The sequence below is a fragment of the Fusarium pseudograminearum genome, chromosome 1, assembly GCF_000303195.2.
Source record: "Fusarium pseudograminearum CS3096 chromosome 1, whole genome shotgun sequence".
In the NCBI taxonomy this organism is placed as follows: Eukaryota; Fungi; Ascomycota; class Sordariomycetes; order Hypocreales; family Nectriaceae; genus Fusarium; species Fusarium pseudograminearum.
In genome coordinates, this window is record NC_031951.1 from 5,684,931 (window position 1) to 5,702,746 (window position 17,816).

Sequence of the window (17,816 nt, forward strand, 5' to 3'; positions counted from 1 at the left end):
AAAAAACCAATTGGCCTTCGCAAGGGGAGGTGCCATGATTAGGGGAGTGCCATCTCCCCATTCATAGGTAGATTGACTTATCTCATTAGCAATTTTCTACCCCCTTAACTACTCACCATGCCCAAAATCCAATCGAAGTATACCCAACAACAGATGAACTTGGCAATACACGAAGTCAAGTTCCTCGGCCATAGCGTGAAAGGCGCAGCTCGTCGCAATAATGTCCCGCCCAGCACCCTAAGGAATCGCTTCAGGGGTAGTAGAAGTGCAAAGGAGGCGCATGAGGCGTGTCAACGTCTTTCTGCTGTGGAGGAACGGCTGATCGTGTCCTGGTTCGTGCTGCAAGACACGTTTGGCATGACGCCTACAAAGACGCAGATTACAGAGCTTGCTGTAAAGTTCTTGCAAGAGCGTGGTGACCCTGAGCCTTTGGGTGGATTGACCGTTTTGTCGAGAGACATGAGCCAATCCAGAGAATCAGAAAGAGGAAAAGGTCCAAGACTGCCAGGTTCGGGTCAACTATCATGACACCAGAGGCTGTGCACATGATTTATCAAGTAATAGCTAATCCTGCGCTTGTCAATAACAGGCCGGAACCGGTCAGTGACTCCAATAAGGTCAACAGCAATGACGTTGCCAATGGGGTCAACAACAATGAAAACAGCACAAGCAATGGAGTCGCCAATGAGGTGATTGTGGTTGATGAGGACGAGTCAGAATCTGAAAGCTCCGATGAGATGGACACAAACGAGGTTGACAATGAGAAAACACCAGAGCAAATGAACAGTCTACGATCCCCTTTGGGGAGCAGAAGCAATAGCCAACAGCGCGACAGCGTAGACTCAGCCGCGCCAACACCAGACGATCCAATCACAACTCGCCGCTGAGCTTGATTGGAGTTTCTAGGTACTCTAGGGTACGGGAAGGTCAACTTTTATTCAGCACCACATCAGACGATAGCAAGGATAGGAGTCAGTGTCACGGCTGGAAACAACAGATAGTAATTGAAAGCATTGAGGAAAATTAAAATAATAATAAAAATAAATTCCAAATGAGATTTAACACTGAGGGCATGACATAACAACTCTATACCTAACATTCCCATGCAGAAAGGAAGTCAACCATACTTGCAAGCATTAAATCGCGATCAATGATTGACATAACAAATATCTGTAACAACTCATGCAACTCAGTCGTTTCTGTTTTTGTTTTACGAAAGATCGTCTGCAGATCTTCAATGTCGGCACTTTTGGTTTTGCCACTTTGGCCGCCGCGTCGTCACTGACTTGTCTGTCAATATTGCGCGATACTCCGTACAAGAGTTGTCAGTCACTACAAAACCACCGCCGGAGATATAATAAAAATAAAATAAGAAATAAATCGAATAGTGATTACTTTTCTATCCACAGTCCTACCAAGAACAGCAATTAATCCCCCCCGGAACTATAGCCATAAACCCCTTGACCCGCGACCCTCTAGCGTCAGCCCCTCCTGGAGCCCGAGGATCCCGCCCGACCTGACCGGAGTCGAATGCCGCTAATTTACTCCTTACAGGGGATAATAGTTGGGGTAAATCCGGGGTTCAGGGCCTTTGAACCTCGACATTTCGCGTCCATCTCTTCTCCTTCCCCTCCTCTTCCACCCAAATCAATCAACCTCGGGTAGTAGAGTAGCAACGTTACCGTTTACCGCCGAATGTGTCTCCGCTCTCCTATGCCAGGATGAATAACTCCCAGCAACATTCTATTCGCTTTGCCAAGAAGCAGGTCTCGAGGAAGAGGGCGACAAAGGCATGCCTCAAATGCCGAAAGCGCAAGGTCAGGTGTGATGTCACCCGCACCTCGACACCTTGCACCAACTGTCGACTCGACGGCTGCGAATGCGTTGTCGCACGTCGCGCAGATGCTTTGTATGTTGCTGTTCTTTATTTCTGTCATCTCATCTACTGACATCTAACCTCATAGCCCCGAGTCAAATGGCCCTTCGTCAATCGCCTCTAATGATCTCCTACGCGATTGCGAGGCCGTCACAACGGCCGAGTCGCCAGCTTCCAGCAACGACAATCCACCAAGTCCCATCGAAGAGGCTTCCTCCACCCTACTAAACCTCGAAGAAAGCGAATACAAATCCCCACATCATCGCGACCGGGCGGATATCGATACGCCAATCAACCCAACGCCCGACAATGTATTCGAGGCTGAACGTATGGAGGAATTCACGCCAACGTCTTTTCAATCCGCATCGTCAGTCGTGACCATCGAAGAACCATGCGAACCTGTACGTTCCGAATTAAAAGCGTTATACTCGTCGATGCCGTTCTTGAGAACGTTGAACATGCGCGATTGCGACTTCAATCACCTCAACACCCAAGGCTGTTTACGCGTCCCGTCCAAGCCCATCCTCGATCAATTCATGAAACATTACTTTTTATATATCCACCCGTTATTACCTCTTATCAACGAAGCCGACTTCTGGAGCGCCTACGACCCAACACACTCAGATAATGCCAATCCTGGTACACCTGTATCGATGCTTCTGCTGCAATCGATGATGTTTGCGTCATGCACCGTACGTTCACGCGATAAAGTTTGGCGTCTCTTCTAACAATGCTAGTTTGTCTCCAAGGAAAGTCTTCAAACTCTTGGCTTTTCATCCATTCTTCAAGCAAAAGAGTCCTTTTACACAAAAGCCAAAGTACGTTTCCACCCACAACCGACATCCTCGTCGTCTCTAATTGTCGCAGCTATTATATGACTTCTCTACCGACCCCGACCCCGTCTCTATCGCACAAGCCGCCCTTCTCCTAACATACTGGTGTCCAACCTTCCGCTCCGGTCCTCGAAAAGCAAATAGCAGATGGCTAAGAATAGCAATCCAGCACGCCAAATCCTGCGGTGCTCATCAATATGAATCACCCACTTTTGGGTTGACCGTCTCGCAGCAGGACATGAAACGACGAAATGTTCTCAAGCGTGTCTGGTGGTGTTGCATTATTCGCGACCGTATCATGCCCATTTGCGTGAGAAGGAATATCCAGATCTCGAATGCGCATTTCGATTTTTCATCGTGCTCACCGCTGGGATACGACGACTTGGTGGATGAACTCGAGTCGTCGCGAGTTTATAATATTGCTACCAAGCACAAGCTCATTCTTGCTTTGGAAAGACTTACAGAGTTGTGTGTTACGTTGACGGATATTCTCAGTTTGGTCTATCCGACTGAAAGTATACCAATATTGGACGCCGACGCGCACTCATCGGCTTATGTGCAGGTGCAGGAGCACAAGAGATCATTGAGGTTCTGGGCCACTGCCACGAGACCACCTTTGGCTCTCAAGGATCTTACACAAAACGCTGGACCACATGAAGACTCTGCAGTGCTATTTACCAACCTGGTTTGGATTTACTTCCAGTAAGTTACCCATTGCTTCAACTCAGATAGTGTTACTAACAACATTTCCAGCGCGAGCCAAGTAGCCCTCTGCAACTACGAACTTCACCTAGGTCTCGTCTTGGGCCTCATCACACAGAGACCAAAAGAAACGCAATTCCTAAAAAACAACAGAAAAGATTTAAGAAACGCCACAAAAAGCATAGCAGAATGCTTTGCCCGTTTACATCCACACCGTCTAACGCGCTGGCTACCGAGCAGTGCAGTGGCATGCACGGCCCTCCCGCTCGCCATGCACATGGTGGATATCAAAATGTCCGCCGCCTCTTCAGCTGCCGAAATTTGGTCTCGACCAGACGTCGCCTCGAAACAGTCACGGCTGAATGTTCTCATCCAAGTGTTTAGAGAACTCCACCCCAAATACGACGGCGTGCATTCCATTTCCAAGACGATTCGGTATTTCATGGAGTGTGTCGGTGTCAACGAGCCTACGCAAATGATGATCACAAATGACCAGACCGACGTCCTTGCACGAAGTCCCGCCCAGTATCTACGACTTGCTTTAACAATCGACGTGTGTCTGAGTCAAGATCGTCTTGTACAAGATAGCGACTTTCCCGCTGCTCTGAGACGTTTCGTCAGCAGAAATCAATCACTTATGCCAATACTTCTGGGCCAACCTAGCCTTCCAATTCCGATGCAAATGGATAGGCCAGTAGTTTTACCCCGTCCAGTATCGCCTCGCCCGTTATCACCCAATACCTATGCAAAAAGCTTCTCACGGTGGATGGAGGATGACCCAACGGTCAGCTTTGCACTTCAAATGGGAATCGATGTCGGCACGCGGCCTGGGCTGGTACGAGAAGTAACAGAACGGGCCCAAAAGGCTTACTCAGATAGCACTGAAGAGACGGAGACCTCGCCTGTGTCTTCAGACTCGCAGGCCGACGGTTCACAGGCTGAGGACGAGCAAGTCGACGAGACCGTTGATAGGTCGAGCAGTGCCCCCATGCCTGGTATGACGGAGGATTTGCTGCAGCGTCTACAGGGAGCGATAAATTGGGCGCAGAACGACCAGTCACTAGCGTTTGCGCAAGATATAGGTCTATTTCCCGAAAGTATGTGGGTGAATCAGGGCTATCTGTAAACTGGAACTGTATTTTTAACGTTGTATAAACCATCAAATAATAATAATTAATGGATCGCGATACCATCATGAATTACGATATGAATTGTACTTGTAAGTAAGAATAATATGGCTCACCACATACATTGATGATACTTTGATGGCTGTAAGAAGGTGTTGCGAGTGGGAACGATATCATGTAAAAGGTCGAGTCAACTGAGGTACACCCTTGAATTAACACCATCTGTTTTAACTTATTATAGAATGTGAATTGTCTAGTGATATATAAAACAGCGCCATATTGAATATCTTCCACGGCAGTACGAAAAGAAGTCATCTCCTACATCTCTCCCCCACAATCCTCCCAGATACCCACGAATGCAAGTCCCTCGCCCAAGAACAACCCAGTAAGAAGAGAATGGGAACAGAACGTTGTGTCAAACACCCCATACTAAACTAGTATCTCGGAGCTCACTTAGAGCAAGGCGTGCCATCAGTGTTGCCACAGGTGTTAGTATCAGTACACTTGGATCCGCAACCGTAGTCGACAAAGTCAGACGGCGTAGTCTGTTCCCAGTTGTCCATGCACTGAGTTTCGTCACCGTTACCCCAGTTACATCGCTGGCGGCGGTATCCCTTCTGCTTAAGGACCTGCTGCTGGGTCCAGACAGTGTGGCAAGCGCCATCGTCCCAAGTACAAGCGGTGAGGTCCTGGCCCTGGACACACTTGGACTCGGATTCCGTAACCGAGAAGCTGAGGCCGAGAGAAATGCCCTCGATTTCAGCGCCGACGTTGACGCTGACGCTCTCTGATCTCTCTTGACAGACTTCCTTGCCAACAAGCTTAGTGGCCGTGCAGACTTGGGTTCCGGTGCAGTAGATGTCACCAGAGGCCTTTTGCCATGGGGTGTGCTCGACGGAGGTCTCGAGGACGAAGTAGTCGTACCAGCACTTGCGAACCTTGGGGAACTTGTAGGGGTGCGTGGTTCGGTCTGAAGTTACGTAGGTTCCTTCGCCGTCGGTGTAGGGGCCTTCGTAGGTCCTGGGAGTGTCGTCGCAGACGGGGAGACCATCGCGCTTTGCGAGAGCTTGGACAGGGACCGTTGGCCCAGCCTGGACTGAGGCTAGGAGGGCAGAAGAGACGAGGAGGCTTTGAAGAAGCATAGTGAATGTTTTGAGAGATGCTAAAGAATGGATGATCTAGTGAATGTGGTTGATGTTGAGAGTGATGCTGGTACTGATATTGGAATGAGAGCTTCCGGCTAGGTCTTTATAGTAGTCAATCATCTAGACACAGCCTCCATTCTATTCAGTCATCTCATGAAGTTAAGATCATCTTCTGATATCCAAGGATCGCCGAAGCTGACAGGAACGTTTCACGATACAAGGTAGAGATGAACCTATTCAAGCATGTTCCCTGCTCGCCAAGTTCAGCCCTATCCACATATCTAGCCAATGGAAGATTAGAACAACTTATAAAAAGAACGGCACTGACCCATTTGGCTTGGTGTTCACGGCATTCCTTTGACTAATGGAGATCATTGCTTTTTGTCGTTTTGATGAAGGATTCCGCTAAAATCTTAGCCCTTATGATCAACAGCTTACGACGAAACATCGGGCTCCACTAGTTTAATTGCAGATAAGCGGCGATTAAATGCCAAGGAGTAATATGCCGACTTGTCCCATTCAATATCGTGTTCACCTTTATAATACCGGCTTGGCGGCCATAGAAGAGAATAGTGTTCATAGGGCGGTGTCACGGATCATCGCCACAACCCTTACTGATTCACGACTCCCTGGCCTGAACAGACATTCACTTGACAGACTTCTACCCCTTTCCCTCAGCTGGAGTCTATAAGTGAGGTTGATCTTATGCCAGAATAGTCGTTGTCACACCTCCTCGAGATTAGACTACACGGATTCGTCTCATAGCCAAGGCCCGAGGGGGAAATTTCGAATCCCAGGGAAAGAATAAGTGAGCTTTTGTTAGGGTTACATATGCAGGCATTGCCTGATATACCCGGGTTTCTTTTTAGCTACCCTTGAATCAAACTCTGGGTGGTTCGTTGTTACTGAGGTCACAGTGTCAAGTTGGATAGCCATGTAAAATGCATGCTCTTTAGGTCAAACAGATGATTCAGAGACTTCGATAGGATTTTGTTAATTATGTATTTGTGGTGTTACATTAATGGGCTTTATGTAGCTAGGTTGAACTTCAATATATATGCAATCTATGCATCGACTAATGACCAGTTGCTTTCGAAGCAGGGATCGTCCATCCGTATATCGACCAATTCTTTTCCTCATTCCTCCATTCCTTGACCTTTCCAAAACCAGCCTTGACCAAAACACGATTGCTTCCCACATTCTCCTTGATAGTCTCCGCTGCACATCGTTCCATGATCGCACGATCCGATCTGGCCTTGATCTCTTCCTCACTGAGGGTAGTACGATCCACCTCAATGGAAAACTCGACTCGCGGTAACTCCCACCAAACCTCCATAAACGCTGACAGAAACTCGGTAGCATAGCCCTTCCCCCAAGCCTCTTTCCGAAACATGTATCCTATAGCTGGCCATCCAAGCTCACATGCTCGTCGATATGTGCCACCGTTGCCGATGACTTGTCCAGTCTCGATTTCACTGATTACATAACTGAAATCATCCTCATGGTGTGGTGGTAGTCTTTGTGAAGCCCAGATTCTTGTTTGCTCGAGGTCCTTGTCAGGAGCGCCTTGCGATGTCCACGTCATGACTTCTTGCTGGGCACGCATAGGAAAGAGATCTTTTGCAGCATCTTCATAGAATGGTCTGAGAATCAGACGTTTTGTTCGTATGACTTTACGGTCCTCCAATCGTGGGTATGGAAGCTTTGTGAGTGTGGTCTTGATGGGTATAAACCCCAACTTTGTAGTCATCGTAGCGAAAACAGGTAACGTTGAAGCGTCTGTGTGTACAGGATACTGGACGAATGAAGCCTGGGAATTAAAAGAGAACTAATCCAGAAGGTAAACAATAACAGGGACTGTAACATAGTAAATGGCTCGCGAGTCTTCACACTTTAAGTGCTTTAGAAGCCGGCGCTAACGTAAGGTTAAATGCGGCCTTGTTCGGTATTTTCTTTATCTTAACTTGAGTCATTGATTGTCAACCAGAGACATGGGGAAATATTGAGAGTGTCTAGCCGATATCGGCAATAATTGAGCGAAGCTGAAGATTAGTGTCGAGACCCTGGTAATTATAGCTCCAGTTCCACACTTCTACATCCGTCAACCATCTCGGGATGCCGTCAATTACGTCTGTCAGCAGTATTGTTTATACAGATCAAGATTAACAATACGGCAATAGTAATAATTCTGAATTGATTCGATGACTCTCAGCAATGTTGAACTACATCTTTGAACAGAGATACCATTAGTGAAGCTCAGGCGAGTTCATTAATTAATATATGATAACAGAATCACTCTCCATATAATTGATAACCGTTAATTCTTGTATTAATCCTCCTATCTTGAAGATCTCAAATTTGCTTATACCAGTACACCAGTCTTGCCAAGCTCATCAAAACCACCCGAATAGCCCAGCACTGATAACAGCCAAGAGAGGTGGAAATACCCAATGCTGAGTCTCACCACCCCCGATAAGAATCCTGCTCACGAATCCATCCGTGACTGGCAAAGCAATAGTGAGTGACAAAGCTTTTGCCATGAGGGTCTCATCGCCAGTGGTCCATATGAGTGCGATCAAGAGACCAACTGAAATATTTCGGATGCCCCAGATGCGCATGAGGGCACGGCTGAATTTCTTGGCCTCGGGGTCTTTGGGAATGGGAAACTCGAGGGCTTTTAAGTGGGCATTAGGGCGGAAAGATGCGTTGAGGCCAAGGCTAGAAAGTAAGAGACCTAAACCAAGGGAGCCGTTGAAGAGGATTGGATGCGACATGTTGATGTTGTGGTTTTGAAGTTCAGTTGAGATGTATTGTTTGTATTTGGAGGATGGTAATTTAATAGAGAGTAGGTAGCGGATGCTAGAATGAGAAAGTCAGATGGAGATGTGCGAGTTTTTACAGTCTGATAATAAATAGTATTTATAGATTTGGTTATTCTTGAAGTCATGACGAGGAACGTCCATGATTGTGTCTTATTAGTGCTTACTATTAGCAAGTCCGAAGTCCGAGGCCTAGATTAAAGTCACATATCTTGGTGTGATTACGGTTGCGCAGCCAATCATAGCTCAACTGCTTATAAATTGTCATCGGCTTTAAATCATTTTCGCTTTTAGGACCGCAAAGAATGATTGCGTTAGTTCCGTGGAGTTTGATCAGCACATGAGAAATGTATATCCCGTTCCTCGCGACTCTGGGCATTTAGTGAATAAAAAATGGGTAGTGATACCATACAATATCTGCAATCATTTCTATCTTGACATTGCGACACTGATCACTCCCGATCAGGCATGTTTCGGAAAGGGTTGTTGGGATCAGCCATCTCCTCTTCGACACTCTGTATCTTCTTGACAACCTTTGCAGGAGCACCCAGGGCGATCGAGTAAGGAGGTATGCTCTTTGTGACCACTGCACCTGCACCGACCGTGCAACCCTTTCCAATCGTCACACCAGGCAGAATGACGACGTTTCCTCCAATCCAGCAGTCATCTTCGATGCGAATGGGATGGCCGAACTCGACAAACTTGATCCTCGAGAGAACACTTGTCTCATGGCCTGCTGTATAGATGTTTACGTTGGGGCCCATTTGTACGCGATCACCAATGATGACGAGGCTGGTATCTAGAATTGTCAAGCTGATTAAACAAATTAGCCATGAATTGTTCTCTGTATTTGTTTCAGAAAGGACGCACCCAAAGTTCATGAAGCAGTTCTCTCCGATAGAGACATTGCTTCCATAGTCTGGCATGAACGGTGCCTCAATGAAGGTGCCGCTCCCAACCTTTCCGAGCATCTCGCTCAGCATCTCGGTCCTCTTCTTTTCAACTTCTAGGTATGATCCGGTGTTGGGATCAAGGTTGTTGAACTTGTAGGCTAGACCGCGCGCTTTGTGACGACCTTCTAGCAACTTTGGGTGAAGAGGGTTGTAACTACACCGCGATTAGATGTGACGATGTAAAGGTGGATTGAATGATACGTACAGCATGCCCGAGATCATTTTCTCATATTCTTCGCACCAGGGTGTGTCTTTGAGGGTCTTTGCGATCTCGATGATCTCGGTGTCTTTTTGTTGCTTGGCCATGATGATATGACAGCTTATTCAGGTAGTAAGATGAGGTTGTAGGATTGGTGGTCTTAGGATACTAGGATACCAGGACAGTGATGTATGGTAGGTAGAGGATACGATGAAATGTTCAAGGAAGAATCAGGTTGGTCTCTGGAGCGTGGAGAAATGAGGTCAATGAGGGCTTAATGACAGAAGGCTCAATCTTGACGACAGCAGCCCCACACAGTGTTACTCACGTCACATTCCCCATGCTGAGCTGCTTGAGAGAGGAGTCTATCGTTGGTACTATTGCCTAACTAGGTACAGTGCCAAAGACACGTCCGCTTGCAGCTTTTGCTTGCGGAGTCTCCGCCTCTCTGACGACTACCGAAATAGGAAACTATCACAACTCCAAGATCCATTTTAATAAATAAAGGCTTGGTAAAGTAGACAGCTCAAGAGATAGAGTATCAAAAGAGATAAAAGACATAATCACCGATAAAAGAACAAAGATTGCATAACCGGTTATATTTTGCAGAGTTTATGTACTACCCAACAACCCAGGAGACTGAATCCAAACTTGTCATATGTAACTGTGGTAGTTGGAGAATGAGAAGCAGCCTGGCCACAGCCAATTCCCAATCCAAAACCTAATAGAAGCGAATCTCCTTCCCAAGCTCGTACCTATCTCATCCCTCATAAAAAGCATAAATACTAGTAAAGTATCATAAAATGATCGTGTCGTGTCGTAAGGAGCGTAAAGTGTTTGTGAGTAAGTGTCGATCCATGATGTTGATCCCAGTAAAAAGGTTGATGTGATCGACTGTTGCGCTTGGTGTAAGCGACTTAGAAGCGCCAGTGACCACCGGGGAAGTTCTGGGTGAAGGTGATGGTGCCACCGCCGTTGCCAACGTTGCAACCCTGGGTTCCCTGCTGTATCTGTTGTCAGTAAACTGAAGAATGAATGTGGATAGAATGTTTGTGTCACTTACGTTGTTGTTGCAGCAGACCTGCATACCGTTGCAGATGCCGCCAATGCCCCCGTTGGAGAAGGAAGCGCAATTGACGTTGTTGCCGCCATCGTTGGTGCAGCAGTAGAGAGACTGGTCGTTACCGCAGGAAATCTGCTGGTTGTTGGTGGGGGGCTTGGCAGGCTTGACAGGCTTGGGAGGAGGAGGAGGAGGAGGAGGAGGACCACCGCCGGGAAGGGCAAAGGCGCCGGTGGCAAGAGCAAGGAAGGTGACAAGGACGAACTTCATGTTGAAGGTTGGAAAAGTGTTTGTCTCGAAAGAAAGTGTTGAAAGGTAGAGCTGAGGATGTTGTTGAGTGAATGAGTTGAGAGTGAGTGATGAGAAAAGATGCTTGAGGAGGGAGGAGAGACTCGTTTATATATTCATTTTCTGCCATATATTTTGTTATTCTATCGTGTTGGGATGGTATAAACAACTCATCGTTGTGTCTGTAAAGTCTGGACCATTACACCAACCTCGCAGCTGAACTTCTTCAGACTCCAGATAGCCAAACACCGTGAGGTCCCAACGCCAAAGACCATTCTCCTCAGCTGAAGATGAAGCTATCGAACTCTTTTCCGGCCTCGACACCATCATGAAAGCAACAATGATGCAGGAGTAAGCTCATACTGAAGCCTCAAAACTCCACTATTTGGCAGATATCGTGAAATCGTTGGAGGATGAAAAGAAAAAGGCTGAATCGAGACCAAGTCTAGATAGGGTCCAGGTCAGCAGCATGTGGATTCGGCCTTGTAAGCATGCACGAATAGCCCGACGACCCGACGACATGGATAGCAGACGAGCCTAAGACAACATGGATCACAATTCAATGATTGATGTAAGGGTCCAAGACACGCTCAACCGTTGGCAGGTGCTAACGATACTCTCTAAGCCAAAGCTCCCGGGCTGAAGCACACTCCCATGCTTGACTACCCTTCGGAGACATTTTTACAGCTTGAGAAGGTTCACTGTTGAGGGAGGTCTTAGCGCCAACAGTTGAGGCGACGGCTTCATGCATGTTTGGTGTGTACAACAAAGCGGCGAGGTAGTCTGGTAGTCGGACAGTCCGACGTGCAAGGACCGGACCTCAGCTCAATTGCCATGCATGGCCTGTCTGTCTCAAGGGCAATAACTCTATCATTGTTTTTCTCGTGTTCCTGGCTAACAATTCACGGCGTTAAGGTGCTCAACTGCAGTGCAGGTAATAGTCAGTCCACCTTTACTTTGTTTCAACACCCCCATAGTAGGACACGATGCAAGAGATGCGATACCTGTGGTATCAAGTCTTTATTATTTACCAGGGGATATAATATTCGCCGAATTATCAAATAGATGTCTTACACGTAGTTACAAAATTGGCTAGCCCTTAATACACCTGACGAGGGGTACTAACTATGTATCTACTTGTGAACCCTGGCCGGAAGTACAAAGACCAACCGGTAAGCCACAGACAAGGGTAACAAAGGTATCTGTACACAAAACACGGCTGAAGCGGAGAAGACAAAGTCGAGATCAGTCCAGGAGCTGACAGTGATCGGTTCAACAAACAGATATCGCCCAGATCTAGTTAGGTAGATGTAGTAAGGCAACAAAATGACAGAGAAGGGACGTAACTGAAGGAACTACTTACCAATAACCCAACTCACAGTCAACCAAAGTCCCAATGGTAAAGCCATAATCGATTATTGGTGTTTGTTAGTTTCCCCTCATCGGCAGCATGCATGTTGGTCGATACTATTGACGATCCACACTATTGTATGCATGCGCATTGACCTCTCTATACGAAGATCAGCCTCGACCGACTTATGTCATACTCTGTCATATCAAAAGGTGTAAAGCCTCATGGCGTTTCGATAGATCCGAACTATCTCCCCACCCATAAGCCGCATGCAACGGTCCAATGCAGGCACCAAAGTCTCAGCTCTAAAGTTTCTACACAAATATCAGCCTACGTCCCGCTCTAACCGACTCATCCAACATCGAGACATCACAATCACTACCAATCCATTGTGTCTAGCTTCATTTCTGCACACTCCGTCCTTCTTCGCCCACACACTCTTTCTCAGACAAAGACTCCTCCCTTCAGCTACTTGTCTCAAGATAGCAATCGCTACTATCAACCATCATCATCATCATGCAGTTTTCCACTCTTTTCCTCGCCATCGCCATGCTCCAGGGCGCTATCGCGACTCCTCAGCCTGAAGCGGCCGCTGGAGTTGAGACTCGCGATCTTGAGACTCGCGATATTGAGCCCAGAGCTCCTACTATGGGTGATATCCCATGGCCAAGAATGCCGGCCCTTAGACGTAGGTTTTTGAACCAACAAAGTATACACCTCCCTCCTCTAACAGATGCAAGGCGCCGAGGCCAAGAAGACTGGCAAAGATAGCGACTGCCCTTCCACTGGTGGGGGCAATTCGCAAGGCAACGCCTGCTCCTCTGGAACTCAGTTCTGCTGTACCACTGACGGCGCTGGTGGTAAGTCCTACATCTCTGTGCTGTACTCGATACCCCTGCTTAACCTTGTCCAGTTCAAACCTGCTCCAACTCTGAAGTTTGCAACGCAAAGATCATTTGCTGCAACAACAACAGCGGTGTAAGTTTCAAACCCCGAACCCCCTTGTCCTCTGCTCATGATTTCCTCAGTTCCAGATGTGCATTGGTGAGATTGATTTCAATGCTCCTGTCACCATCAACATCAACATCTACAAGGGTGGAAAGGGCGGAAAGGGTGGTAAGAGTGGCAAGGGGTACAAGGCTTAGTTTCTTGATGCCGAGACACCGCGTTGCTTTGTTATTTCACTCCTTCTTTGTTACTTGACGATGGGCTTGGACCCGGAGTAGTCTGCTTGTACACAATGGTACCTTATATAGTCACTCGTTATGGGTTTGGGATTGTATTTACCTTAGTGTACCAATTATTGCTTTCATATACTTTGCCTTTCATGCACCTTGTCTTTGTCTGAGTGTGAGGACGTGTCTTGAGTGATTGATTTTCTGAACCTTCTGTTGAAGTGATCCACAGCACTGAGATGTGGTGAGGTGAACTGAGTAGTTTGGTGTTTGTGTATGGTTTTCAAATCCTAAGACTGACTTCGTTACTTGCCCTCAAGCTAAGAAAGAGTACGTACAGCAGTGTTTGTCCAGTCTCTTTAGCTATCCAGATCGGGCGAGAACATCCGCACTGCGATCCCCAACAATACTCTTAGCTTTCCAGATCTGTAGACACTAACGGCTAGTTAGAGCCTCACCTGAACCGTGCATTTTTAGCGGTTTCCGTAACCGTTGACACTGGCCAAGACGCTAGCATCGCATGCAACTTTAAGCCAAGTATGGTATGGTTGGTGATGAGGTTCGAAACGTTTGGCGGTTGTCTAACTCCATGACACCTACCACGTTGGCAACCCTTTTGACGGAGAGATCATTCTTACCTCAAAGAGGCAACAGACCAGTTCCGTGACCTACTTAGTTGTAATCTTGTTGTCTTTGGAGTTATGGTGGGAGCGCAACGGTCCTAGTAAGCTTACTTTTTTGGCAAGCAAGACGCCTCAAGCTATTCAGCTCCCACATCTCCGGATCTCGATGTTTAGAGAAAAAAAAAGCGTTGAATGTCGTGGTCCCAAACACGGCTAGAGCAACGCAACACTAGTACCTGAACGGCCTGATGCTGTGATCCCAGACTGGATAGCAGATATGTGTGGCGGGAACAACACAATAAAAATCCTTGCCAACTTTAAACCCAATAGCCACTTCTCGGTTTTGGTATGTGAAGCGGCCACGGATGTACAAGCCGTGGAACTTGACTTTCCCATGTCAATCACAGGGATATTTCAGCGGAGAGGGTACCCCGCAAAGGCAAAGGAAATTCAGGGTTTCTGGGGTGTTTGATTCTCCCGTATTATCCGTAAAGATATAGAATTGCCGGCATCTTGGGCATTGACGTGAGTTCACGAATCGTAAACTTTAGGTAGGAAACGTGGTCGACTGTCAAGCAAAGGATCTCACGCCTCACGTATTTCTGACGACCTAGAATGTTCCGTCAATGGTACGCTGTGTGAAGGTTTTGTCAATGGCAACAGCATTGGTGGTTGACCGAATTTGGGTGGCTGGCTGAGTGGCGGAACTGTAAAGTCGAACTACTGCAGACTCGGCCAATGACGCGATAATCGAGATCAATAGTCCGTTTCCAAGCCCCAGGCACACAGGCAATAGTTTCTTCATCCCCTTGCAAATGGTAACAAGATGAACAATCACGAGCCTGATCGTCCTAGCCGTGACGATGATCCTTGTTGCCGCTGGAAATCCGGGGTGAGCCGCGATTCGTTCCCTCGGCCATGGAGAGGCTGAAATGAACCCGTTCTCCACAGTGACGATGATGTGTCCATCGTATCTGATGGAACAAGCCCAGCCCTCTGGTTAATTCCGGGGTAAAAGTAAGTCGCCAAGACATGTTCCCAGATACCCGGTCCAGGGTCCAGACTGGCCTTCTTCTGTCTGGGACCGAATCGGCGCTGCAATCACTCACCGGCATCCGTATCACAACGGAAAGGTCACGGCTCGGGCTGTCGGTCTTGTGCGACACCCGATGTACTTGTACATTTCCTCGATATCCTTGTGATCTTTCAGATGACTAGGTGACGAGTGAAGCCAGCCTCGCATGGCTACGACCGTATCACTCGACTGTGCCACTGACAAGTCTGTTACTTTGCGGCGTTCGATCATACGACGCGCCAGCTCATCACGCCGTTGAACCCCTGAACGTTTATGCACCTACTGAACGTTGAGCATTCCATCGAAAGTCGGTGTAAGAAGGTACCGAATCACGTGGAGTAGGGACTGGTGGGAGTGAAGAACCCACGATGTGTCCGAACAGCCGTAGGGTAAGTGTGTGAAAAAAGAAGCAATGAGTGATAATCGTTTGTAGTTGCCATCGACTTCGAGCACAAAACAATCTGGGGTATTAAGTACTCTATCAGAATGTCGATATAAGACCGGAAGTGGATTTAGATGACTCAAATACATCTTAATCTGTTAATCTGCCATTTTTAGAAGAACAAATGACCTTGTTTCTTTGTGATTTATATGTAGAGTGTTCAGGACGAAACCCTAACCATCTCAGTATACTTATGATCTATAACGGTACGATTAACCGATTGATAAACCCGCAGAGATTAGCGACTCGATAAATCAAATTAATGAATTTGTCTTATAATAACTAGTTTATCCAACGAGAATAGGGACATGACTGCCAGTGTTGAGCGTGATGGGTATCACGTGTATGGTCACGTGGCGACATCATGCATTATACAGGCACTCTTTGTCTGCAATTCTTCAACTTAGATCTTTGATCATCACTCTCGCATTGCAATAGAACAGCAGCTACCGAGCTGGGTATATTTCTTTGCTGCCAATGATGAACAGCTATGGATTGTTTATGTACTAAGCTTCTGGCGTATTGATTGAAAACTGTTGCTAAATATACCGATCTCTTACTCAGATTTTCAGACTTCCATCAGCTGAAATTTGCTTTACAAATTCCTCCACAGCCCCCAACAACTCCTCTGGTTTCTCAAACGCAGCAAAATGGCCACCGCTCTCATGCCTCTTGTAGTGCACCAGGTTTCCTACTGACGAAACCCAGGCGACAGGCGTAGGCGCAACTTCTTTCGGCAGCCAACTGTAGGACATTGGCTTGGTAATATATGGCATTGGGTCACGAGGGGGGCCACCAAACCCAGGTAAATGGCGGTATGCATAGATGGATGTTGGATACGTGTCAGTAAGCCAGTATAGTGAGACAGAAGTCAAAGTCTCGTCGGTGGGAGGCTCTACATCTGTCCAGTCGCGAAACTTCTCGCCAATCCAGGTCAAGAGCGCCAGGGGCGAGGTTGAGAGGACGAGGCCGATTGTGCTTGGCCTGGTGCCGTGGGTAAAGGCGTAAGCTGAGCCTCGAGTCCTAAAGTCATCGCCGCGCGCAAGGGCTTGTTTCTCAGCTTCGGTGACTTCGCCTGTGACAGTGGACGGCTCGGGTACCATGCACATGTTGAGATGAAGCGCTGTTACAGATTGTTAGCGTCACCTGCGATGCTGGCTTGATTTGCCACATACCTTTGCACTCTTTATAATTCGCAGCTAGCTCACGAGCTACTATGCTCCCGAGATCACCCCCCTGGATGACATAACCGCTGCCAAATCCCAGCTGGACCATAAGGGAATTGATAATGCGTGAAGCATCTTCGATGCAAAAGTCTCTTTCCATCGGTGGCTTACTAGAAAAGGCGAAACCAGGCAAGGACGGAATGATGACATGGTATGGGAGTGTTTCGGAAGTGTAGCGATCTTTCAGAATTGACAAGACGCCGAGATATTCTAGGAAGCTTCCGGGCCAGCCGTGCACCATCACTAGAGGGATAGCGCCGGGCTTCTTCGAGAAGAGGCCTGTAAAATGCAGATCAAAATCGCCTTCTGCGTCATGGACAGGCATTTTCCAATGGTTGAATGAATTAATGCGCTTCTCAGCAGCTCGCCTGCAAGAGGGTGATTAGCTATCAGGTGGTCTTAAAACTTGGGTGCACCATCTGCCTCTTCCCAACATACCAGTCAAATTTCATCCAAGCATCCTTGGCATCAGTGAGCCATTGGTGCGTAATACCGTAGTTGTGCTCCTTCTGCGTGGACTCATAGGTAGGCTTTGCAATCTTGCCTAGCTTGACAAGTAATTTAAGCTCTTCAACCTTTTCGTCTTCAATTGAGACCCGGAACGGCTTTGGCTGGACCAGAACGCCAGAGGGAATTTGTGCGTAGCTGTCAGCCATTTTGGTGTTGATGGAATTTCGGATGATACGTGGCAGTAGTGTAATTGCACGTCGGTATGCTGGACAATGAGTTAATGACTTGGCCGGTACTGATTTGAGAGTAAAGGATATAAAGTCAGTCCTTCTGTGTTTCTTTTTAGCATTGACAGGGAACAAGATGTGCTGTCTGAGGTCATTAAGGAAGATAAATTAAAGACCTGGTCATGGAACCAGATTAAGGTTTCCAGCATGCCTGCGGTCCTTTGAGGCCACGTCAGTCATGAGTC

General features: G+C 47.4%; 9 protein-coding genes across 9 annotated transcripts, besides 3 other annotated features; 3 read left to right on the top strand and 6 right to left on the bottom strand.

The window, feature by feature from the left end:
- Positions 1-117: 117 nt before the first annotated feature.
- On the top strand, positions 118-887 carry FPSE_11401 (uncharacterized protein; the record flags this gene model as incomplete). Its single annotated transcript, XM_009264518.1, has 2 exons — positions 118-508; positions 565-887. The coding sequence occupies 2 exons, from the start codon at positions 118-120 to the stop codon at positions 885-887; spliced, it is 714 nt and encodes a 237-aa protein (XP_009262793.1).
- A 132-nt stretch (positions 888-1,019) lies between these two features.
- Positions 1,020-1,047: a repeat region.
- Positions 1,048-1,352: 305 nt separating this feature from the next.
- Positions 1,353-1,381: a repeat region.
- Positions 1,382-1,721: 340 nt separating this feature from the next.
- Positions 1,722-4,537, top strand: FPSE_11400 (uncharacterized protein; the record flags this gene model as incomplete). Its single annotated transcript, XM_009264517.1, has 5 exons — positions 1,722-1,909; positions 1,965-2,568; positions 2,614-2,694; positions 2,744-3,411; positions 3,463-4,537. The coding sequence occupies 5 exons, from the start codon at positions 1,722-1,724 to the stop codon at positions 4,535-4,537; spliced, it is 2,616 nt and encodes an 871-aa protein (XP_009262792.1).
- A 450-nt stretch (positions 4,538-4,987) lies between these two features.
- FPSE_11399 (uncharacterized protein) lies at positions 4,988-5,680 on the bottom strand (the record flags this gene model as incomplete). Its single annotated transcript, XM_009264516.1, has 1 exon — positions 4,988-5,680. The coding sequence occupies one exon, from the start codon at positions 5,678-5,680 to the stop codon at positions 4,988-4,990; it is 693 nt and encodes a 230-aa protein (XP_009262791.1).
- Positions 5,681-6,758: 1,078 nt separating this feature from the next.
- FPSE_11398 (uncharacterized protein) lies at positions 6,759-7,433 on the bottom strand (the record flags this gene model as incomplete). The annotated part of the gene is made up of 1 exon (XM_009264515.1): positions 6,759-7,433. One exon carries the CDS (start codon positions 7,431-7,433, stop codon positions 6,759-6,761), a length of 675 nt encoding a protein of 224 aa, XP_009262790.1.
- Positions 7,434-8,076: 643 nt separating this feature from the next.
- Positions 8,077-8,457, bottom strand: FPSE_11397 (uncharacterized protein; the record flags this gene model as incomplete). The annotated part of the gene is made up of 1 exon (XM_009264514.1): positions 8,077-8,457. The coding sequence occupies one exon, from the start codon at positions 8,455-8,457 to the stop codon at positions 8,077-8,079; it is 381 nt and encodes a 126-aa protein (XP_009262789.1).
- A 497-nt stretch (positions 8,458-8,954) lies between these two features.
- On the bottom strand, positions 8,955-9,761 carry FPSE_11396 (uncharacterized protein; the record flags this gene model as incomplete). Its single annotated transcript, XM_009264513.1, has 3 exons — positions 8,955-9,315; positions 9,373-9,609; positions 9,661-9,761. 3 exons carry the CDS (start codon positions 9,759-9,761, stop codon positions 8,955-8,957), a joined length of 699 nt encoding a protein of 232 aa, XP_009262788.1.
- Positions 9,762-10,571: 810 nt separating this feature from the next.
- FPSE_11395 (uncharacterized protein) lies at positions 10,572-10,984 on the bottom strand (the record flags this gene model as incomplete). Its single annotated transcript, XM_009264512.1, has 2 exons — positions 10,572-10,658; positions 10,718-10,984. The coding sequence occupies 2 exons, from the start codon at positions 10,982-10,984 to the stop codon at positions 10,572-10,574; spliced, it is 354 nt and encodes a 117-aa protein (XP_009262787.1).
- Positions 10,893-10,919: a microsatellite.
- A 1,885-nt stretch (positions 10,985-12,869) lies between the features above and the next one.
- On the top strand, positions 12,870-13,498 carry FPSE_11394 (uncharacterized protein; the record flags this gene model as incomplete). Its single annotated transcript, XM_009264511.1, has 4 exons — positions 12,870-13,041; positions 13,094-13,213; positions 13,267-13,331; positions 13,382-13,498. The coding sequence occupies 4 exons, from the start codon at positions 12,870-12,872 to the stop codon at positions 13,496-13,498; spliced, it is 474 nt and encodes a 157-aa protein (XP_009262786.1).
- Positions 13,499-16,228: 2,730 nt separating this feature from the next.
- On the bottom strand, positions 16,229-17,550 carry FPSE_11393 (uncharacterized protein; the record flags this gene model as incomplete). The annotated part of the gene is made up of 3 exons (XM_009264510.1): positions 16,229-16,791; positions 16,844-17,262; positions 17,333-17,550. The coding sequence occupies 3 exons, from the start codon at positions 17,548-17,550 to the stop codon at positions 16,229-16,231; spliced, it is 1,200 nt and encodes a 399-aa protein (XP_009262785.1).
- Positions 17,551-17,816: the final 266 nt, after the last annotated feature.